This window comes from Puntigrus tetrazona, unplaced genomic scaffold (genome assembly GCF_018831695.1).
Source record: "Puntigrus tetrazona isolate hp1 unplaced genomic scaffold, ASM1883169v1 S000000716, whole genome shotgun sequence".
Classification (NCBI taxonomy): domain Eukaryota; kingdom Metazoa; phylum Chordata; class Actinopteri; order Cypriniformes; family Cyprinidae; genus Puntigrus; species Puntigrus tetrazona.
Window position 1 is genome coordinate 20,757 of NW_025048328.1, and position 25,364 is coordinate 46,120.

Here is a 25,364-nt window from a genome sequence, read left to right on the forward strand (position 1 = left end):
AAAAAACCCCGTAACACTTAACAGCTGTATGTCAGATTGTGTTTCCATCTCTTTTCCACCTGCTTTCTTTCTTTTTCACCTTCTCCCTCTCACTCGGTGAGATTTCAACACCCGTTATAGCCTCGATGGTACCTGTTAACTTCACACGCGGACGTGCCCAGGCCACGCTCGTTTACACGCCATTGTTTAGCTGCTCACGCCCGAGTTGCTGGTGTTAGAAGCGGATGCCAGAGAGACACGCTCGGGTGACTTTTTTGGGAGAGGGGGATTTTTTTCGGTATCTCTCGCGCTCACAGGCAATAGAGGAAAGAGAGAACAGATGTCAGCGGCCGCTGCTTTAAATAAAAACACATCTCCGTTGTCTTGCAGGATGAAGTCGGCGGAGAAGGAGGGTCTGAGAGCGTTGTGGGAGCGGGCAGACGGACGCTGTCGAGAGGTACATCCATAGCACAGAGAAGTCGCTAATATCTCAGTGTCACAAACCGCGTAACCTCTTAAACGCAAAATCAGTACTTGTGCCGAATCTACAAAACCATACACTAATTGTTGACTCAGTTTTCGATTTCCTAAGACACAACATGCAACTCATAAATAATTTATCAGGAATTATGGCAAAGGTGTTTGCAAACGTTGAGATGTGTTTGTGATCTTTTGAATGCTGTTCTTCATTTTGTGCGTGCAGTTCTTGGATTGGTGTGTACAGTTTGAAGAAGAAAAAAAGAGGCCACTGAGAAAGAAACAAAACTGTAAAGTCAAAATTACGGTCTGCAACCAAAAGCGGCAATGAACTCTAAATGAAATAATATAATAAATTATATGTTCTAAATGATTTATATCAGTGCCGTCAATCATGATTAATCGCATAAAAGTTTCTATTTACTCGATGTATGTGTGTTTAGATAAATACACATGCATATTTAAGAAATATGGTACATTTATATATAAAATCTATTTATATGTGATATATGTAAACTACATGCAAAATATATGCCGTATGTGTGTGTATTTATATATAGAAATTTGCGATTAATCGCATCCAAATTAACAGTTTTTGTTTACATGTGTGTATACTGTGTTTATTTATTATGTATATATTAATACAAACACACATGAATGTAGATCAGAAAAAATCTGTTACGTTTATATATTAAATCTATTTTTATAATATAAAATAAAATGTAAATGATATAAAATGTAAATAAAAACCTTTATTTTGGATATCATTAATCATGAAAAAATTGTATATATAATATATTAATAAAAAATTAAAAAAATAGCTGTAATAGTCTCAGTCAAGTTTAATATGTTACCAGCTCATTCTAATTCTATTTTTAGGCTTTTATGTGAAGTAAACACAAAAGTCGGCAAATGTATTAGCAAATATAATTTTCCTAGGTTCAAAAAAGCAGATTCGCACAAACACTGAACTTCGCACAAACACATGGACCAGGAAGTTATATTTCTTTGGTCACATTTTGTGTGTTTTGATTGATGTCACGGTCCACTAAACTGTGCACAACCATGAACTATTGTGCATTTGTTTGAGTAGGGTGTGTTCTTGTGTTTGTCTGTGTAGAAGTGCGGTGAGTGTGTGTCTGTGTGTTTATAAATGTGGCGGAGACAGAGTTTGTTAGTGTCTGTCAGTCATCTGTAAGCATCTCAGTGGATTGATACACATTCCTGGATGTGGTTTGGAGTGCCGTGTGCTGTTTGTCACAATTGCTCGGCAGTCTGAAGAAAGGACGGCATGCTGGTAAAGAAGGGTTGAAAAGGCCTGAAAGCTTTTCACGGAGGGCAAAGTGACCTCAGTCATGAAGAGACACTGGAGAACTCCACAAATTCCGTTTCCCATTACAGCCATAAAGCATGTTTTTTAAAAAAATATCATGTTTCTACATTAGATGTTAAGAAGAAGTTAAATCTCATTCGGTACAAATAAAACTACAAATACTTTTCTTTTATGTATATCGAAAATATGAGTTTATGAGTAGCTATATTCTATGTATGTGTGTGTATATATATATATATATATATATATATATATATATATATATATATATATATATATTTCTACACACAAAGTTCAAAAGAACAGCATTCATTTGAAACAGGAATATTTTGTACCATTATAAATGGTCACAAATAAATAAATAGAAAGAAAAAAAGGAAGATAAAGATTTTTTTAAAACAAAACAATTAGGCAGTTTTCGCGATACAGCTTCGAAAATGGCAACCTGCAAATAAAATGATCAGCAAATGAAAGTTTGAAGTTTGCCGTCAGGTTCTGGCTCTGCTTCGTACCTGTGGAAACTGACTAGTGCCTCAAAAAGAGGGTAAAGGACAGAAGAGAGAGATGAGAGAAAGGTGAAAGAAGACCCGATGCCTTTGAGCTCAGAAAGGAGCAGGTATGTGGCTCTGAGGTCTTAAACCCTCCCCCTCTCTCCGTGTATCACAGCTCTGCTTCACACGGAGTGATATTGTATAGATATTAAATTCTGTAATGTGTCAGCAGGCTTAAGCTACGTGTGAAGCTCTGTGATGGCAGATGGAAGCACTTCCCACTCACGGGGCTTCGGGTTTCAGAACTTCCCGCACCTCACACACACACACGCACACACTTCACATCTCGGTTTTCAAAGCCCCTTTAATTTTCACCATCCCAAAGGAGCCACGATATCTGCAAAGTAGACTCATATGTCACAGGCGCTAATGATTTATTCTGATGACAGATATCAGACTGAATCTATTTTAAATCCGACCCTGTCATCTTTAACCACGGTTCTCACTCTTCTTTACTTAAAAGTACAGTATGAAAGAGTGACTCCTCGACTCTGCAACGCCCACGGAGAAGCCCATGTGCTCCCACATTGCTTTCATTTCGTATTTAACTTTATAGCGAACATATGTTAAGCTTCAGCATTTCATTTATTGTTTAGGCATTCCAAAGCAGCCAGTGTGTACTTTGGGAAAATGTTTTATCCGCAACCTTCAAGCATACCAAAAAAATCCACAGATGTGAGCGTGCCTGTGGGATGGCGCTTATCTTCGTCAGACTTGAGGACATTAAAGCTCAGATCTAAGGCCATGCCACCCTCTTTTGTTTTTCCTCAGAAGAGCCCCGAAGAGATCTTCTGCTGCGCTGTCTTCTGAAGGAAACGGCCTGATCTTTAACGATAACTGTGCCGCATGGGAAGTGTGCCATTATCACACCTTTTCCTAAAGCGTCTTCCTCAATCGGGGGAGAGGAGGCTGGAAGCTAACGGATAAGATCTTCTGTGTTTGGGAATTTCCTACTTTTGTCCTGCGGGGAAAAGATAAAGGGAGAAAAACAGCAATGGGATGGTTTCGGCAGGTAAAGGAAGCCTGTGTGAAATGCGAAGAAGAACTTTTCGTCTTATTGTCCGTGGGCCTACAGCAGTGGTAAAATCCAGCAGTCCCGCAATCTTAGAACCGCATTTCTGTGACCCTTTCGTTTTGTGACAGTGCCACCTACAGAACTGGATGGCTGAAAAAAGCGCAAACATGGCAGTATTCCTATCAAATACTAACAACTTATGAATTTAATGTTGTATTTCACCCAAATAGCTACTTTAGAGCACACACGTTTTTTAATAAGAATACATGCAACCCGGAATTTCTGTTAGGGCGAAACTCGAATCGAGTTATTCATTGCGTTTACCAACAGAAACCTGTTGGGTTTGAAAGTGACTAATGTGTGAGCTGTGCTTTAGACTTTACTAACAATAGACAATGGATCTTTTTCCACATTAATATGTGTAAGCAAATGAGTAACTTCCAATTCTGGTTAAATTGTTTAACTGTAAGGTGGCAATAAGTGACTGTCTTTATGAATAATTAACTTTTTATCTTTATATTCCAACTTATTAATTCAGAACGTGACTTCATGACTTCATTCTCACAATTTGGCCATTATATCTAGCAAATTCTGATTATGAATTAAGGACAAACTACTTGTCGCTCTCGCTTGTGACTATAGTTTTTTTTTTCCAGCACTTTTTTATGCACTATCCATCTTTTTTTCTCAGAATTGACAAACATGCTATTTTTGAGTTAAGCTGAGTTCTGGAATAGGAGAAATAAAGTTGCATTTGTTGGAAGAAAGATCAGAATTGTGAGATAAAACAGGTAAAAGTTATAGGTTTATAAAAAGTATGTCAAGCTATAACTGTAGTGATAATCATCTATACATTGTTCTTTGACTGATGACAGTATTCTATAACAATATTTATTTATTTTTTGGGTTTATTTTGTGGGTTTATGACCTTATGACTGGAGCCAGTCACCTGGGGGCGATTTTAACTGTCTGTTCATTGAAGAATCCTAAAAAGGCATTTTGGTTTCTACAAAACATGCGTAAAATGTGCCACAACCGATAACCCATTATTTGTTTGTACTCATGTTTTGTTTTTGCCTAGCAACTAATGTCAACTCTGTTGGAAACAACTGTGAATGTTAAGAAATGTCGAAATCCGCTAAGACAACCAGCACGTCATCATCCAAAACACAACGTATGCTAATCTTTTCAGCGGGATAGCGTGTATGTACGCAGCATGCACCGAGGCAGCACTCTTGGTTTCAGAACAGAGCTGTTTATTTTGCGTGTGCGCAGATGTGTGCAGATATCTAGCTTTCATGTGGGTGTAAATGGTTGCATGTGTCGTGAGTCAGTGTGCGTTCACGCTTTCCCCTAAAGGCTGTCCCGAGACCTGAGGGAAAAGGAGGAGAGCCGGTTGTCATGTCAACAACGATGCGAGTCCATGCAGAAGCAGCTGTCGGTGTGGCAACAGAAAGAGGAGGAGGTGACCCGGAGACTAGAACGGGCAGAGGGCGAGGTGAAGGACCTGAGAGCAGCCCGATCCACTTTACTGCAGGAGAGGTTTGTCAGACAAACACACTCCACAGCAGGAGAGAACAAACTGCGTTGCTCGCTTCGCACAGATACACGCGCTTTCAGCCACACTACAGCTGTAAAGCTTTTTCTGTTGCATCCCTCCATCCCACCTGCTCCTCTAAATAGTCTGTCGGCATGTCGGGACCCGTAGGATATGACTCACTGTTTGCGAACCTGTTTCCTCTCTATCTGTCTTCATTTGCAATGGTAAAAACAAACCACCAAAAGCTATTACACAGAAGCTGTGCTCCATCTAAAGCTGTGTTTAAGGTGTGTTATGTGAAGCAGAGTGTGGGCCTGTTCACGTGGACGTGTTTTCGAGTGAAAAATTGGATTGGGGGAAGGGGACTTTTTTTTTTTAAGTTGTACTTATTTAAGCCGAACGCCACATTTTTAGAACCCTGGGCTAACTTCACTAACAGCTTTCTCCGTTTTGCCACCGGTGGAGAATTGGTTCCTTGACACTCGCCTTTGGCTTGCTTAGCTGAACGATTGAAATGACTTCAGCTCGAAAAAATAAAGAAAATACACGAGAGCACAACGTCTAGAGCAAGTTCACTTTGAAACAAAAAATGGAAAAGCATCACAGTGGAATGCAAAAAAAATGCATTTTTGCATTTTACCGTGCTGCTTTTCCATTGTTTTGTCGTAAGTATGCCTTGGACAGATATGTTTGACTGCTACGCTCGGGTCTCTAAAATGCGACATTTATTTCGTTCTAAGTATATTACAAATGCAGTTAAATATTTGTGCACTAAATACACTAGGTGTGCACTAAACTGGTACGGTATGCTTAAAATCTGCTAAATAGAAACTAGCTTTGTATTTAATGCACTTTAATTGTGCGGGAGGTAGTGCTGAGGTCCAGCTAAACATATGCTGAAGTGTATTTCATTGTGCTAAAATGGAACTGCTATTTGCAAGAATACTACACAATAATAATACAGTCATCATTTAGAATGAATAATATTAAATACGCATTATGCATTAAGTACTAATATTTTATATCAGAGCATCTTGAGGCATATGTCGGTACAAATATTAATAGATTAAAACTGTACTTAGTATAAAATAGTTCTATTTTAGATATATTACTTTTGAAGAGGGACTGTTTTTAAAAAAGTGGAAAATTATGCTTTTTTTTTATTCTACTTTCTTCCATCTTACGTTTTTACACAGAAGAAGGTGTTTTTTTTGACTGCCCTAGACTGATGCTTTGGGCCATTGCACAGACTTCACACTACATTCTAAAAGTGCAAACCTCAAGTTTAAAGTAAAAAAAAAAAAAAAAAAATATTAAATTCTCCGTGAATGTCTCCTCAGAGTGATTTAGGACTCTTCTATTGTTCTCTTCCACCTGTTCTTCGGTGTAATTCGCATCTGTAGTCTCGTTTATCAGTGTCTAATTTCATAAGTGGCCACCTGTGTCTTGAGATTCAGTTTTTTCTCTCTTTCAGTTGGCTTTCTTACATCCCAGCTGTTTGTGTATTTGGATCTCTGATGTTGTTTGTATACATGTCCCTGAGGTCTAACTGTCTATTAGCAACCGACAGCTTGTCTTCCTTTCGATTACAGCTCACGCTTACCTGTTTACACCTCGGCTGCTGCATGAGCTGATGGTCTTGTTGCCTGCTTTTAGTGAATTCTCATGTTGTCTGATCACCAAAATCCCTCTTCCTCTTTATAAGCGTGCGTATTTTTCCGGTCCGAATGCATTGTCGATTACCAATCGTCTGTGAACTAGTTCCAAGTATAACAGTAGTAAACTTTAAGTACACAACTAGTTTACAATAATGTGTTTAGCTTGTACTGCAGCTATTCTTATATAGATATACTGATAGTTTATGAATTAAACACTTATAGGAGCGTTTTAGTACACACTGAAGTACAGTCTCAGTAAAGTACTAGTTTAGTAGTTGTATGCTGCAAGTACACTCATAAGCCTTCTTTAAGTCAACTACTATTATGTTCCTATTCAGGTGTTAATTCGTATATATTTTTTTATATCTGAATGGGGTATCTGCTTGTAAACAAAAACATTTTATTCTAGCTTCATGCGTTCTTTTTTTAAAACACTTGAATGTCTGTAAGTTTCATATATAAAATTGTGAACAAAAAGCAATGGAAATGCCAATTCTGGGAGCACAAATATAGCTCAAACATATTTAGAAGTATAAGTCAAGTATACGTCAATGCCATTTTAAGTTCACGTAAGGCCCATTTCGTACTAGAGACACTGAAAATAGACAATTCATAAGTAAATGGATTGAACGTTGCCTGAACGCCACAATATAATGACAGCTGTTTATGCATAAAGACGGTCATAATCTGTATATATCTGTGATAAACTGCTCACGTCCAGCATCGTTTCAGTGTGTTAGAAAATTTAGCTCCAATTATCCAGAACAATCTGAGCAGGTACAGTTTGATCCTGTAATATTTAAGAACAATAACAATGCTACCGTTGATAGATGTCCTAATTGAATGGGAAATTAGGGAAGGTGCAGGATGGAGATCCCACGTGGAGGTGAGTAAGAAAAGCTTAACTATTAACAGAAAAGTTGTTTAGTTTGTGTTCCTTTATATAAATAAAAGGTCATAATACTGATACTACTAGCTAATTCTAAAAAATAACGTTCTGACTTGATTAAAAATGCTTAACAGCAATAATAAGTATACTAATAAGAGCCAGTGCACACTTCCTCATAACATTGAGGTGGATGGCTCTTGGAAATGTAATGTTATCGCTAGGTGGATCCTGAGCAATCAGGGTGTTGTAAATGGTTGTTTTAGATGGTTTATTATATGTTCTGAGTAATTGCTAGGGTTCTGCCTACCTGATCCCACGAGCTACCTGTGGAAACTTTTTTGCAAAATACATACCAATAAGTACATATCACTGCAGTCTCCAAATGAACACTATAGAGGCTGTGAAACGGTGAATCATTTTTGTGCACAGTTATCATTAGAGCTCTATATGTTTTGGTTTTCCTCATTTAACAAGCTTGCTCGATATAGCTTAGCTGGCGCGGAATTGGATTTAGGATGTGAAATCCTTTCGTACGAATCCTGTGAGAAAAATGAAAGATACAAGAAGGACATACAAGTTAAAATGGCAATTGCGATTATATAAAATGTACCATATGCATGAAAAAAACTCCTCTCATATCAGATCACAAAATGGCGCTACGTATTTTATGTCTTTCGAAAAGAAAACGTCTGCACAGCTAAGTTTCCGTCATAATATCAATTTTATTATATTATTATCCAGGTCACATATGGAAAAGGAAATTGGCCGTTGGTCACTGCTGAGAACAGCTAGAACCTGTCACAGCAACTGTTCAGTATCTTCCAACATGCCTTTGCAAGCACGACTATGTTTTATGAATGCTTGCTAGTTTTACTGTTGTACTTTCTTCTCAGTCCAGTCCTGCCTAAAATTCTTGTATTTCACAGCAAAGACCGTTTCTTAGAAATCTTCCTTTAGTTGTCAAATGTGGTCATTTGGTCAAGTGCTATTCAACACCTTTCATTTCAGCCTGAGGCTAACACTTGATTTTCTAAAAATCTAGTGCCCTAGTCATTGAACAGTCAAACCGATTTTCAGACACGGGCTCTGTTAGGCAGGCTCAAACTTGTGCTGCAGGTGAGAGAGGGTCGGAGGTCGCAGGTGTTTGAGTAATGAGATGGAAATGAGCGTTTAAGCTGTCATCCTTTAAGGAACAAGCATGTCAGTCCAAAAACAGAGCTTGAATAGATCCAGCTTGCCTTCAGAATCAGCGGAAATAATCACAAATACTATGTAGCTATATAAGCATAATCATTACAGTATAGCTTTCCTTTTGATTGTACATAAACTGCTGAAACTGAAATACTACATAAAGTGAATAAATGAATACATATAGATAAAAATGACTTCCAAGAGCAACACCAGCGGGTTTTAGAGGGAGGCAGCTTTTCTTTTTCTTCTTTTGCAGTAGTATGAGGTAAATGTTTCTTCTTCTTAAATAACTAAATCAGAGGAGGAGACTCTATGTTCAAACTATGAATAAACACTTTGAAGAACTGCAGAGAAGTTAACAGAATGTCCTGACCGTGTGCTTGAACTGAGCGCGCTGTTTTACTTCAGAGGCAAACGCTGAGCAAGCACACCAAAGGCAAGTGATTTGTATCCTCACACACACTCACAGTCCTACAATAACGGCGTACTGCAGCAACCGCGCTTCGCCAATTATTCGACGAAAGCAGGAAAGATTTTGACCCCTGTTTCGCTCTACAGAGGACATTTTGTCCCCCAACTCTGCCCACCAAACAACCGCTGCTTCAGCCTTTGTATAAGCACTGAATAATAAGAACAGACCCCTCTTTCATGCATCTGGCCGGATCACAATGACACTGTTGATGTTTTTTTATAGACAGAGAGAGTGAGAGAGGGTAACACTTCACCGAGGGAGCTACTTTTGGTGTCACACAACCACAGTCACTGAACCCCTGACACTCCCTTCACACCAGATAACGAAAAAACAGTTCAGAGACTGAAAACAAGCACCACTGCTTTAGGTTATTTTAAACTCTGTTCCAAAAACGAATGAATGAAAACGTCTGCTTCCAGTCTTTCGCAGCACACTGCGAGATCGCAAGTAGCATAAGCTGATGAACACATATAATCATACCCGAAACACATGAGAAGTGTTTATCAGATGAGAGAAGGGCGTGGTCTCAAAATCGAAGATGAAAGATGCAACTTAACGCCAGCAAGGGTCACTCATACTTTATTAAATAAATAACAGACATTTCATTTTGCTGGAATACATAATACGCGGACCAGTTTTAACGCTGTATTATTGATTATGTCGCCAGTGACGGTTGCTAACGGTGTTACATGAACGAAACACAGCTGCTGACCAATCAGCATCGAGGAATGAAACTAATAACCACGCTCTTGGTGAGCATGACAGACTCAGTCATTTGGAAAAAGTGATCTAAATGGGACCCAAAATATTCTGTAATCTGAACGCCAAATTAAATCCAGAATTAGTTACAGTTGCATATGATCACATGCTACTTCATCTAATTACTATTTTGTGTCTAAAGTCAATCTAATCACGAGGCATATGATTGTAAACAACCTTACCTCACTACACTTGTATGTTTTTTGTATTTTTATGAACGTTTACATGCCACAAGTATAAATGTTCAGGAATGTTTACAGTATTTCGGTCAGGAGACTAATCATTTCTTATCAAAGAAAATCAATGCAATTAACAACAGACTCGTTTACGACTAACAGAAGTAACATTAGCCTCCGATCACGGAATATAAGGCAAAAGTATATAGAGGGGATGAGTGAAGGTGGAATAATTTAGCAAGACATGATGGAGAGATGGTGTACAGTGTGTGTTGACACCGAGTCTAATTTTAAACCGTACGTCTGAAATGACTCGAGGTTGTCTGGAGATACAGACAGACACATACACGTTGGACTTGAAATAATGTGTAAATTATTGAAGTAATGTGTTGGCACAGACAGCCAGATTTTTTTTCAATGAAAAGTACAAAAAAAAAAGGAAATACAGTAGTTTCAGTGAAATTTAACATGTACACTTAGCAACCGGTCCTCCAACCAATACACCCATGTAGGTCTTTTGTCCAAAAACGACCCATCAGAGCGTATGCTACAATTGCGCCTCTATTGGCAACAAAACATTTTTATGTTTTTTATCTGCGTCGCAATTCGGGTTTCGCATAGCTCGTATAGTGCCTTGTGTAATAATGTGGCCATGCGATCGTGGGTTCTATCCCTGAGAACATACATTTTACCTAAATTGTATATGCACCATAAATCATAATTTTGCACGGTTGCTGCAAAGGGTAGGTTTAGGAGTAGGTTAGGTGTGGTCATTTGTATAAATTACACCCATTAAAAATGACACAGTCCGCACGCTGCATTTTAATAAACACGCATTTGGATTAGTAATGACGAGACAGTCATTTTTTTTTTTTCGCAAGAGGGTGTGTATCTTTAAAATGTAAAACTAGGTCGTAATAAGGTGCCTGCACAAATGACTTATAAAGTCGGTTTAGTAACTAGACGTGTACGTAGTATGTAACCACAGTGTAAGTACATGTTGGTATATAGTACTTTTTTCCACTTCGCTAAGGACTTATAATTTATAATTATAAAACTATATTTTATAACAACAGTATGTATACGAGCAATGGGAATAGGGGTGATGCTGGAGTGGGAATGGATAGGTTTAGGGATATGAGTGGAAGGAGTTGGATGGGAGTTGGTGCGCTACTGTAATACTATAATACTCTGGTAACTCCTCAGGAACTGTCCACTTAATATAAAGTGTAACATTCTGGACACCAACCGCAATTTATACGTAAAGCCTTGTTTGCCGCTGCTGAGCAACATCAGAGTAATTCCATGGTGAAGCCATAGGAATTGTTTATTTCATATCAATTGTAACACTTTTTTTACCAAAAAGTGTTGTTACCAATGTCCAATGTAGTTACCTTGAGTTGACCCTTTTTTTAGCTTCTTTTCATAAAGATGTAGTATGGTTTTTCCCTTTGGTATGACTCAAAAAATTCATATGTTCATATTTGCCGTGGAACACAAACAAACAAAACAAATACTAATCTAGACTAAACCATGTCAGAAAAGAAAAGACAGATTACGGAAATGTTCTGATTCTTTATTGTTGTTCTTTTACACTTTATTCAAACATTTCTTCGCTTTTACCGTATTTGAATGTTCAGTGTTTTCGTTGTTGTATGGAAACTCAATCTTTTCAACCATCTGTCATTTATTTATTTCTTTTTTCCATTCAGTCTCATACCTGCGAGCGGTTACATATTTAGTATTTTGCGACCTCCATCTCAAAGCTTTGTTGAAGATCTAGACTTCTCTCAGAACTTTTTTTGGCATGTGTTTCTTCCTCCTCCCCTCCAACTTCTTCCATTTTCAGAGCATTTGCTTTCTATCTGCCACTCTGATATTTTCCCATTGATTTGATTACACAAGTGCAGTGAAGTGTGGACATTCCAGACCGGGCCTATTTAACACTTGTATTTCTGAGAGCCACTTCCTCAAGACATCTCCATTATAGGCCAAATCTCTCAAGACCCATCACATAACTGCTGTCAGAGAGCTGCGTGTCTGTCAGTCCCCAACCTATCTAACATTAATAGTATGCACGCCTCACGGCACGTAAACCCCTAGACCGGCAACATGAAACGTTCCCTCTCTCTTTTGGTGGAAAATAAATGAATACGCCTGGAATCTTTTGCTCGCTCACTCTATTTTCCTCTCGGTGTGACTTCCTCTCTCTCAGGGAATTACTGCCACCTCCATTAACACATACTAGCCTTTTATGCTCATTTAAGGTCTGAAATGTTCCCGAATATCTCATTCAAGACATTTTTTTGAACTAACAGCTAAACAGAGGTTAGGTCAGGATAGGTGGATGCAGGAATGCTGGTATGTGGCGATCTGATTCAATCGGTCTGTTTGGACTTTGATGTTTCTCCTGAGCTGTTTGTTTGTTTTTGTGAGCGTCTCAGTCTTCACCAATCCATGATGGAAGTAGTCTGTCTACGAAGTCACAGTTTATGTCTCATGGGAGGAAATGTTTGAGCCAAAGAGGAATGTGCAGTAAAATGGAATTTCTGCCAAGCTGTCTGTCTGTCTAGTCACCAGCGTTTCTCATATCCTCGCTGTCTGTCTCGGCTAATAGCAGAAGAGCTTTTCAAAGGCTTTTGTTTAGATCTCGACAACAAGAAGTAGGTTTTGATGAGTCAAACCATAATCACAGTTTAAAGCTGATGACAAACAAGAAGAGAGAACAAGCTTGGAAGTTTTGTCTCTTAGCCGTGTCTGATGCCTGTATTAATTATTAAAACAAATACTTTTTTTTTCTGTTTAAATAAGTTTACATTTTATTGATTTTTATTGATAGTTTTTATTTTATTGATCGCTTTTAAAGAATTTAAAAAATACATAAACTGTTTCTTTATCGCTTATTTATATATATATATATATATATATATATATATATATATACTGTATATGATTTCAAATATTTTTTCTATTTTAAAAGCAGTAATTACTCCAGACTTCATTGTCATATAATCCTTCTGAAATCATTCTAATATGCCGATTTGCTCAAGAAACATTGGTTATTATCAGTGCAAAAACAATAATATTTTTGTGGAAGTTGTGATTTATTTACATTTTTTTATTGTGTATTTAACAGCATTTCACAATTAAAATATTTATTATGTAAAACTCCTGTTTTGATCAATGTAATGTATCCTTGCTAAATAAAAAGCTGCGTATGCCTTTTATAATAAAAATATATGCGTATGTATTCATTGCATTTTGATACTTTTTAAAATAGCGGATTTAAAAATATTGAATTTAGTAAGTTTTGGAGCTGGGAACATTTCATTTATGTCGCTGTCTATGGAGGGTCAAATAGCTGTCAGATTTGATGAGAAATATCTTAATCCGTGTTCCGAAGATGAACAAAGGTCTCACCTGTTTGGAACGACATGAGGGTGAGTAATTAATGAAAAAAGATGTTAAAAGATATTCAGTCTACTATGTTTACAGTGAATGGTGGATTTGTTGTGAACGTCTTCAGCTAAGATTAGTAGTTGTTGTGAATTACTCATTACCGTCTGACTTTGTTGACCGTGTTTCAGGGCCTTTTCTCATTTCCTTTGTAATTTCTCCTTAACCCCCGAGGCTGCAGACTGACGTTAGTCATAGCTTTAAATAAGAATGTTTTATGACGTGACAATTAACAAAAATAACAATTACGTTTCCATAACAACTGGATCATAAAGTACACTTGCTCATACGTGCGTCAGTAAATGTGTCACTGTGACTCTCTGAAATATGCAGTTAAGAAACCTTACAGTATGTCCCGATGGCCTACTATTTCTCCTTTGTGTTACCTGTAATACTGAACAGATCAATCTTACAGTGGTTTTAGAAAACTCGTACCCTGGCAGGTATGAGTCAAGATTTTAATAATGACGCTTACGTTTTAATTTACATTTGAGCACCTGCTCGGTGACGTTAAAGCGCCCACTTGTGCATTTATGTTATCAAATACGTCGTTGATTATATAGTCTTGTGTTAGTGTATTTACTGGAGAATTTCTTTTCATAGTGAGGAGCTGAGGAGAAGTCATGCGGGAGAATTAGAGAGACTGGAGGAGAGCTTCAGAACGAGGCTGAATGCTGCAGAGGAGCACAATTCAGAGGTGAGCTCACAAAAAACATGAAAATGCAGTTTAGGTGTTTTTACTTGTTTACCTATTTTGTTATCTAAGGCTTTTGTTCTCAATGCATTTAAATTGTATATATATCCCCCAAACACTTTTTTGTTGCCCCATCACTGTCCCACAGAACACATTTTCTTTCTTTCCCTTCCATCTGAAGTAGTTCTTTTTTTGTTTTTATTATTTGAAATACATTTATTTATTTATTTTTTTGTGGGCTGAGGTCTGCCCTCAGCACGCTAGTATTAAGAGGAATGCCGTTTGATTTAGTGCAAATTACATTTAAGACCCGCGCTGGTTTCCTGCCGTTAACACAGACATGCATCCAAGTCTAGGTGGAAGTGGTCTCTTACTGTCAAACACACACACAAACACAAATTCTCTCTTCATCACACACACTAAGATGCTCTCTCTCTCTCTCTCTCTCTCTCTCACCACTACACACACACAAAGACACAGACACAAATCCTGCTGTGTTCTTTCACACGCACTCTTTCTGCACTCTGGTCTCTATGAAAAACATGGTGGCCTTGGTCATGCCCGACTTAAAATACATGGCATGCCACCACCCCCTTCTTTGTTGTTTGTAATTGCTCTAACCATTTTATTCAGTTGCTGACAGTTCAGTGTTTCAAAAATATGGCATATCTGTGATATGACAGCATGCATTCACAAAAACACTGCACAGAGCTTTATTTGCCGTTTGCTTTAACACAAGGCCTAAATGAACCAAAATGAAAAAAAGATGGCTGAATGTTAATTTCAGTCAACAAAAATACTTTTAATAATTTTAGGTTAACCACTGTTCTTCTTTATGTTTAAATTGTATTGCATTTTCTGTAATTAATAAATTCAGTGGACTGAATGTCAGTTTATGGGTTAAGTGCACAAATAATAATCTGATTCTTGTTAGAATTTTTTTTTTTTTTTTTTTTTTTACTTAGTTTGACCTCATCCCTTATTTAACCCATATTTGTGTGTATACAGATGGAGGATTTTCTCCGGCAGAAACAGGCTGAGCAAGACAAACAGCTGAAACAGCAAGAGATGGAGTTAAGAAGAGAAGCTGACATTGAACTGGATATCCAAAGACAACAAAACCAGGAGCTGATGAACAAATACCAGAGCGAAAAGCAGCAACTACAAAACAGGGTACAAATGACGTGTGACATCTACGTCTCGACGAGTAGTGAAGCGGTTTTAATTTGAGTTATTGCTAACACTTAAAAACCCAGATCAGTGCAAAAAAAAACTATTAAAGGCTTTACAATATTACAATTTTTGTTTTAAAGTCAGTAGGTCATTTAGTTCTTGGGATGTCAAATGGCACAGCCCCGAGAAAGCTTCTTACGTAATAATTAAGAGGTGTATTTTTAGATGCATTCGGTATAAGAAAATATGTATTTTTGCTTGGTTACGCCATATTTAGGATCATTACATCAAAGTTTTGTTGAAAATGGTAGAAATGTCCTTCATATGTAACCAACATGAGTACAAAGATTGATATGGCACATAACCCTCCTTCCCTGTCCCCCTCCTCTCTCTCTCTCACACACACACACACACACACACACACACGGAACCCCTTGTGTCTGTTTCCATGTCTCTCTGAGAGTGTTTGGTTTTTTGGCTCACACCTCTCCTTTGTTCATGGCCATAAATGATGTCTGATTACTGTCTGTCCGGTGGAGCCTGATACCCAGTGTGTGCATGTGCGTGTGAGTTTGGGTGGAGGAAGATTGGTGGAGGCAGGTCTACTGGTCCAGAAGTGATGTTGAGAGGTTTTGTCTGCCTGCATGCCACAGATGAGGGGTTGCTGGGCATGGCCGAAATGGCGAGGAGATTTGGGAGCCAAGGGTTTCAAGCGAGCTCATGTACTGCATATATATAGACTAGGGGTTAAAAGTTGGAATAATTATAATGTTTTAATGTTTTGAAAAATTCTTATTCTTGCTATGCGTGCATTTATTACATGAAAAGTATATTAAAATGAAATATTATTACAATTTAAAATGGTCATGTTTTATATTTGAATGTGATTTAAAATGTAATTTCTTCCTATGACTGGTGTTTATTATTGATATTCAGTTATTAATAGTGGTTCTTATTATAATCATTGTTAAAAATGATTATTAATATAATATAAAACAGATTTCTTTGATTAAAAAAGTTACAAAAAGAACAGAATTACTGTATTAGAAATGGCAATATTTTTTATGTTATGTTTTACTGTCATTTTTCGTCTCATTTAATGTGCCATTGTTCAATAGTCATCATTTCCTAGAAAAACGTTATATATATAATCACATTTTTTAATTTGAAAAGTTTCTCAGAAGACACTACTTTTATATTTATTTGTTTATTTTTGAACAGGAAGTTAATGATTAAAAAAACGTATTGAACGTATTTTTTTAAACTCTGTTCACGCGTCTGTCTATCTCTCCTCTCTCTTTTGCTCTAGATTCCTGCTCTCGTTCATTCAGCCACGCAGGAGCTCCGCGAGGAGTTGGCAGTGCTGCAGGAGCGCATTGAAGATCACGAGAAAGAGATGCGGCGTGTCTGTGAGAGCGCCTCCCAGAGGCAGCGCGAGCTCACGGAGGAGCGGAGGACAGGGGAGGCACAGCTGAACCAGGCTCAGAGCAACGTCCAGCGCCTCAAAGAAGAGAGGGCCGCCCTACAGGAAGAGGTGAGGCACATATTTCCCGCTGGCCACTTGCAGGTGGTAGAAGGGTTATAAAGAGCTATTGACACATAAATGGGCCATAACCTGTCGGTGCAGAAATGGCTTAAACAGACTGCACATGTAAACAATTACTGAGCACTTAACAGAATAACTAGCTACTAGGGATAACACTTTTTATGTATATAGTGTGTGTATACATTCACAAACACATGCTCGAGAAAAATGCATTATGGGTTTCCCGTGAAAGACGAAACCTGTCACAGAAAGTAGCATTTTTCACTACATTTTGAAAAGTTACTGAAATTGAAATGTTTGAAGTTATATATATACTTACAGAACGTAAATATCAGAAAAACTTTTTTTAACCTTATTTATCAAATAATTCTTACAGCGCTACCACAGGTTTTACAAGATGATTAAACTAGATCAACTTTTTCAACTTTAAATGATTTCTGAGTAATCATGGCCCTAAATAATCATGTGACTAATTATCATGTCTGCGTTCCAGAAGACTGGGCTAATGGCTGCTTAAAATTAAGCTTTGCGATCACAATAATGCTTTATATTTTAAAATATATTGTTTTACATTTGTAATAATATTTCGCAGTGCTGCTATGTGTATTGTATTTTGATCAAATCAATGCAGCCTTGCTTGGCATAAGAGAATTTAACAAAAAAGTGTTCGCGGAAAGGCACATAAATGAGTATCATTAAAAAAAAAGGTTTAATATTTAATATACTTTTATATTATGATTGTGTTTTGAAGTTGACAGGTTAGGATAGTATTTGATAAACTAGGCTAGGTTGAACCACGTTGTACTGATCTAGTTTTAAATGGCTTTTTACCGACCTCTAGAGGTAAAACATTAAAGCGCAAGAGCTCCAACAATTCAAATAATGCTTGCCCGAAGCAGACAGTTAATGAAGGCTAATAACAAAGGGTCACGCTAACAGAACAATGACAGGTGTCCATCACTCACGTGCCGAGATGACCGATAAAGCTGTCGTTTAAATAATAATAGCCCCAAAAAATTAAGCAAGCGAAGATTTAGACGGTCTAGTACCTCATTGCTATGCAGAGATGCGACGTCAGCCATCGTGACCGACAACTGAAATGACTGGCACACGGACCTGACCCGGGTCAGAGAACAGAACGAGAATAACTATCCGGAACCAAAAGAAGAAACATCAGAGGTGACACGAGCCTGCGTGAGAGTGTGGGAGAGATGAGTGAATCATTCCAGTGAGAGAGCGAGTATTTGGGGCAGGATTCTGTTGACACGCATGCCTGTGTCTCCGGGGGCCAGTCTGTGGTTTCAGTCACGACACTCTTGTCAGTTCTCTCTCTCATATTCTCCCTTTCCTCCACCCCTCAGGGTCCGCCATCCGCCCTCTCTCTCTCTCTCTCTCTCTCTCTCTCTCTCTCTCCTCCATGTCTCGCCAGTTCATCTAGTTCAAGGTGCCGTGACGTGAATTTCACAGCTGACATATTCTTTATGCCGGCCCCAGAGCGCAGCTGCGTCTCTCCGCTCTCATCTCCCTCCCGCTTTCAAAGCAAATGGCTTTCTTTTTGTGGGAAAGATTTCGCTGCATTTTAAGAATCCATTAAAGCTATCTAAGATCTGACTGTGATATAAAATCGATACCTAAGGGCATTTAACGCTTCACCTTTCATAAGAAGCACCTTCTTGATGTTCTTTTCCTTCCTCCCCCTCTTGCGCTCTCTTTTTCTCTCGGCCTTTTCATCTCGTCTTTGAACTGTGCCTGCTCTCTTCAGAGGCATGTGAGATATTTTCAGACTGTAGTTGATATTTATGAGGATTTATGAGGTTGCAGGTTCAAGAGCAAGCGGGAAAGACTATATAGCTCTCCTCCTAAATTAAATATGCTGCCTACCTAGACAGTATTTTAAGATGCAAAAGCTGGTCGAAAATGCTCCTTTTTGTTCAATTTAAAGACACAGGCATATTTTTGTTCTTTATCAAACAACCTAATCCTAGTGATTCAGGGAAAAAATTATTTAAGATGGCTTAAAGTGCCCCTATTATGGATTTTTGAAAAATTACCTTTAATTCAGTGTGTAATACAGCTCTGAATGAATGAAAACATCCCGCAAAATGCGTGTAAAAGAAAGAGTTGACTGTGAATCATTGAAGCAAATCATTATTTAAAACAAATCCCGAGTTGTTTCATGTTGACAACGTCAAGGAACATTAGCATATTGTCCGCCCATTTGTTGCACGTGCACTTAATTTTCACATTGGTCTGAATGAAAATGCTAATTCATTATTTGCCACTAGGTGGCGCTTTAGAGGCAGTAAAAATATCTGTTTCCCTGGTAACGGCTGGACACAAAGCAGCACTGCACAGCACTTATTTTACCAGGCTTTCAGTTTACATGGTGAAATGTAATTTAAATTCATTCTAAATGAATTGTTGAGAAATCTTTTGGGAGACTTTAAGCAAAATACATGCATATTATACAAAAATAATTTTTTGACCTTGAATTCTTGTCAACCTGTTGTTGGGGACTCCTAAAATTAAAATATGAACCTTTCATAACCCATAATATAGGTGACATATCATAAAGCAATTTTTTCCACATTTAATCCCGGTGCATCTAACAACTAAGGAAACGTGGAAAAAATGAAGCCAGTAACTTTGTTTTAATATGCCTTTTCTGCAAGCCTCTGAAAAAATGAGTGCGTCTGATCTCGCTCCCCATGTGAAAGGGATCTCATTATAATATTGCCACCCCTTAACCTGTAAGCTTCTACTCAAGGCGCCGCCATTTTGATTTTGCAAGCGGCAACGGTGTACCAATTGAAATTTCATGGCCAATGTTTGAGCAAAACATGCCAACAGAGCCTCAAGGAGAAAGGGAGAGGAGGATTTATTGCTTTATTACTGTAATTTACACAGATCTAATATTAATGTGCAGTTTATTACTGTACTATTATATATTTACCTTCACATACATAATTAAGCAACTGTTTTTGTAACTTTTAATATAAACGCAGCGAAAGAGAACTCGGTTTGGTACTCGCATGCATTCTAAAAGCCTTTTGTGTCCTTCAGATCTGTGCACTCAGAAAACTGTAACATTTGAGAAACTTAAACTAATATGGTTTAAAACCACACAATTTCAGCATGATAAACGTGAAGATATTCAAAATGGAGGTTTTCATGCAGGTATGAGCTGTAATGGGCAGTTTAATTTAGTAAAAGGGGGTGGGAGTAGCAGCTCATTTGCATTTAAAAGACAGGCACAAAAATCTGCCATTTTTAAAATGATTAGTGATTTCTGTGCGTTATTGTATGTATTTGTAGAGGTATTAGATTATGGCATTTTTAGCCTAGGCGCACGCTAATGTCACTTCATTTTTGTATCGTTACAGAAATAATTAATATAATATATACATATACACTCACTTTCATTAAAATGTTTGGGATCAGTGAATCTTTAAGAAATGAATGAATCAACATTTATAATGTTATATAATTAATATTTTAAATAAATGCTACTCTTTTGAACTTTATGTTCATCAGAGAATCCAAAAAGTATGTATAACAAAAATATTAAATCAAATCATTGATAATAATCTGCTTAAAATTGGGACGTAATTCCATTTTCAGGTCCAAGTTAACAGAGTTACTAAATCTGTTTTTTGCATATTAACCCTTCATATTTGGTCTTTATGTTGTTTCTACTTTACTTTGGGGATTGAATATAAAATTATTAAAATATAAAAGTGGGATAAATCCAATAAAATTCCAGTACTAGAGCATACATTTAAATTGAAGAAGGGGCTTTGACTCTTTTCAAGAAGCCAACACACGCTACTGCTCATTCCATAAATCCATATATGAAGTTCACATAAGTGTACGAGACGCAAACCTCCTCTAAAGTAGATTATCATTTTTCTCTTAACCCTTTTATAGCCACACATACTGTGTTTGTTTCATGTGTGAGGACTGACGTCCCTCATATTCTGTTACTATTTGATATTTATTATGGACTCTGTATTGCTTTAATTCTCTCTAATCCTTCTCAGTAGACACGCCCAAGGCTCTCCTTTTCATTTGCTTTAAAATCTTGTACTTTGTGTGTGTATCTGTTTGTATAATCAGACAGTTTTTGTATGCCTCCTCACACTTCATTCTTTTGACAAAATAAACACTAAGCTGTTTTGTTTATTTATCCTTTCTCCAACACGCTCACACTGATACGTTAAGCATCAGAATACTTGTGACAGCAGTAACACTGGCATCTGTGGTTTCTGATCTGATCTGATTGATCTACATTGAATATGTATTTACGTATTATAAACAATACTAATCAAAGTTTTTGATAGTTTTTCTCAAATTAGTAATAAAATCTGTTATTTGAGGTATTATTTACACCTCATGTCATATATAAACATTTGTGTTACCATAGCAACGACTGACGTATTTGAATTGAATCTGTTTTCAGCCCCACAGTGGAAAACTAAACCGTAACTATACTGGCCATTAGAAACTGGCAACCCAGTGATCAAATCCATGGATATATGGGACCAGGGTTGGGATGTGGGATGGGTAAAGGGTGTAGAAGACCAGAAGGCCACCGATTAGACGATTTCTATTGAGCAAAGACTGTGCAGGCTTGCACAAAAGATCGGACCTCCTCTGACATCTCTGGCCACCAAAAGCGTCTCTGAATATCCAATGCTCTCTCCTCTCCTGAATACCCAGCCAGGACAGAGGCATGCCCCCACTGAAGGACCTCAGATCTTGTTTCCTTGGGAACAAACAAGCAACCTGCCGGAACATCGTCACGAATGTGTGTACCTTGAAGTGCTTCACGCACTGTATCATCAATGGACCGGCAAACCGGCGCAAGAACGTGATCTCTGGGAATGAACTGGTGTAACAATGCATCAGCCCAGATAGAAAAACCCCAAAAAGGGTCGAATGAAGCCAGTCTTTAAAGCATCCTGAATATATTTATGCATGGCCTTAGTTTCTGGGGCAGAGAGAGAATATAAATGACCTCTAGGAGGAGGTGTCAGAGAAGATCAATAGCACAATCGTAAGGTCTGTGGGGTTGAAGCTTTGAGGCACATTGTTTACTGAATACTTCCTTTAAATCATGGTATTCCATGTGTCTCTATTCTAGGCACAGGAGGAAGTTGTAGAAGGCCTTGTGCGCTCTGTCTCCTCTGCCGGACACATTGTGGTGTGACAACAGAATTTTTTTTTAATAATACACTTCTTCAGCAAAATTACATTCAGGTGATAATAGACCTGTCACAAACAAATAAATAAATAAATACCTTTATTATAAGGTTAATACCTATTCACCTTATAAGTGAAACTCAAAAGGAGAAATCCATGTCGTGACTCCTTTAAAATAACTATAATAATGTTACATAAAGCTATTTTTCAGCAGCGATTATTCCCATCTTCCCAGTGTCACGTGATTCTGCTGGAATCATTCTAATATGTTGAATTGATGCTCAAGAAACACTCTCATTATTATAGCACTGAAATCAATTCAATGCTGCCTAATATGTTTGTGGAAAACATGAACCATTTCCTTTGATGGATAGAAAAAAAAAAAAAGATTTGTTTGTGACAGGTCTGTTATCATTTCTGATCAATTGAATGTAATTTTGCTTAAGTGTCGTATTAAAAGACCCTTTTAAATGATGATGTATTATATACACAAAATTAGGAAATGGCTAACAGGAATGAGCCTTTGGGGATTATTACAAACTTTATTGTCATGAAATCTACATCTAAATGGTAATCTCTACGCGAATTCAGATCCCACACTGAAGCTTTAAACTGCTTAAATTGTTTTGATCCTGTCACATTTATTAAACAGAAAATGTTCGTGAGATTTTCCAAGATGTAGTGTTTAATTTGCTTTGTTACTTTAAACCTTATATGGGCCGTCCTTGTCAGTAAAATCATCGTTCTTCGTTTCTCCTGAGTAAGCTGCACTGGGGCTTTGCTCACTCTTCCTCGCTGTGGTCAGAAGCTGTGATATAAACTCTCTGCGGCTTCATGTGTCAGACAAGGAGAGGAGTGAAGCAAAGGTCAGCGTGTCTGCACAGATGCTCATATAGTATTTAACCTTTACTGACACAAACACACACACACACTCTAGTCTCTCCAGTGCAGAGAGTGTGTGTGTGTGGGATGGATGAGCTGCAAGCATGGCTGGTATGTGTGTATGTGTGCAGGGGAAAATGGGTGCATGTTTTTGATTAGAGATGGTTACATGTGACCTACAGACCAAGTTGGGATTACCACCCACATTTATAGCACTCTACAATAACCTTTTGGCTTGTAAAATTTAAAATCATAATTTGTATGCAGTTTTAAATAGAAAATAATTGACAAAAGACAATGTAATTACTGGAAACAAATGCACACTGAGATGGCAACGTGACCATGAGAGCAAAAAAAAAACTTTTTCCATATGTTCTTCCCTCAACTTAGTCACACATTACTGTGCTAAAATGTAATTTGAATGAAATAATCAATTTAATTAGTCATTTAAATTTAACAGTGGTGCAGAAAATGGTTAGTATTATATTTTTGAAGCATATTACAGTCAGAGAGAGTACTGTCAAGTTTAACAACTCAACCCAATCACGTGACATGTGTTTTTCAACATTTTATTGTAATCCATAACTATATTCAAAGTACTTATTTTATTGCTGCCATAAATGATTTCCTACACGACACGAGGAGCAGTGGCATAACCCTGTCACAAATGCATTTAGATGTCTATATTCATATTCACATAATTAAAATTATAAATACATGTACTTGATATATAAACATAACATATTCTTCTGAAATATGTGCATGTATATAGTTTTTTAACCTTTTCCTACCCCTTGTCTTTTAAATCAGAGTGTCAAGGAGTAGGGGCATATATATATATATATATATATATATATATATATATATATATATATATATGTACTGTATGTGTATGTGTGCTACAGAACTTCAGGAATAACCAGTATTTGTCAAGATGTATCATCCATAGTGTTTCCATGTAAGGCCACTAGAGGGAACGTTTCTTTATTATGTTTGTTTCTCTGGACCCATAAATCATCGCTTTGGCAATCAAGACTCGTTTCATCCAGCTGTGTCTCATTTTCTTGTTTACATATCTTCACATAAGCCTGGCTTTCTTAATCTTCTGTTATGTGTTTTATTAACTTTTTTAAGCTACTATAAACCTGTACCTTCTTAATAGCCTTTCTGATATAGATCATTCAGAACATCTGTCAGCACATTAGAAACGAAGCATTCACGAGAGCCTTTACAAATACATGCAATTTCATCATCTGAACATGAGGAAGGTTAGAGTCTGAGCAGCGCTGAATCCATTTCTACCTTATGACCACTAGATGACACAGTTTCGCTCAAATGCTGGTCAGAGCCTCACTCCCAAGCACATGCAGATCTGTGACGTAGATTCAGAAATTCCCAGGGCTCGTGTATGAAGGGTATTCCTCGTGCATGTGAGTTTTTGCAGACACGTGTGTGTTTTCTCTTGTGCTCACGTCACAGCTCCAGCTGCTCTAGATTCTTTCGAATGGCGTTTCCCACATTCCTACTTTCATATGGTTCAAATCAACTTTTATGTTTAAGTACTGCAAACTGGTGAAGTCATTTGATGACAGGTTTTTCTTTTCCATGATCTCCCTATGGGGATATAGATGAAAAGATATATAGTTGTGGTGTGTTGGTATGTGAGAGATATGAGATCGTCTCATTTAATATGATCACCTTTTTTCCCCCTCTCTTTGCCTTTTAGAAGTGCTTTCTCGAGGAGACAGTAAGACGTGAGTGTGAAGAAAGGAAGAACTAACTGCAGCCCTGACCCTGGCCAAAGAACAACTGCTGGAACTCAAACGCTCTATAATAAGACCAAAAGAAACCCAGACACACACCCAACTCTCCAGACTTACAGGAACACACACAGACCTCCCCCTTCCCCAAATTCAATCCCAGTCCACCCAGCCGTTCTCAGGCACACAAAAACAGCTCTCGGTCCACACTGAGCACCAGCCGTTTTCCAGAGAGGAATTCTGGCAGTGGGAGTAAAAGTTCGACATCCTGGCACGGATCTTCACTGCCAAGTCCCACCCTGCCCAAAATCAGCAAAGAGAGGGTGACTTGAGCAAAAGCATCTCCACTACAGTGAAGGGCAGATGGGACAAATTTTGATTCTCACTAGAAAATCCTATAGATTGTGTATTTTTAGGTCAGAGGTCACCATGTACCTGAACTGATAGCAAACAACAAGGAAGTTGGGAAGTAGCTAATTACAAAAATAAAGTACATAAGCGAACTCTTTAAACTAAAAATCGGGGTACTTTTACCTGAGTTAAATTAAACAGTATTCAACTTGCCAAAAGTACAAAAGAAAGATAAAAGGTGCCAACGGAGAATCGGGATG

The 25,364-nt window shown here is 37.7% G+C and overlaps 1 protein-coding gene across 1 annotated transcript; it reads left to right on the forward strand.

Annotated features, from left to right (window-relative positions):
* The first annotated feature begins 414 nt into the window (after positions 1 to 414).
* Positions 415 to 25,364, forward strand: LOC122335096 (leucine-, glutamate- and lysine-rich protein 1-like). Its single transcript, XM_043232854.1, has 6 exons — positions 415 to 436; positions 4,715 to 4,897; positions 14,100 to 14,193; positions 15,199 to 15,363; positions 16,673 to 16,897; positions 24,720 to 25,364. Exons 2-6 carry the CDS (start codon positions 4,779 to 4,781, stop codon positions 24,771 to 24,773), a joined length of 657 nt encoding a protein of 218 aa, XP_043088789.1. The 5' UTR covers positions 415 to 436; positions 4,715 to 4,778; the 3' UTR covers positions 24,774 to 25,364.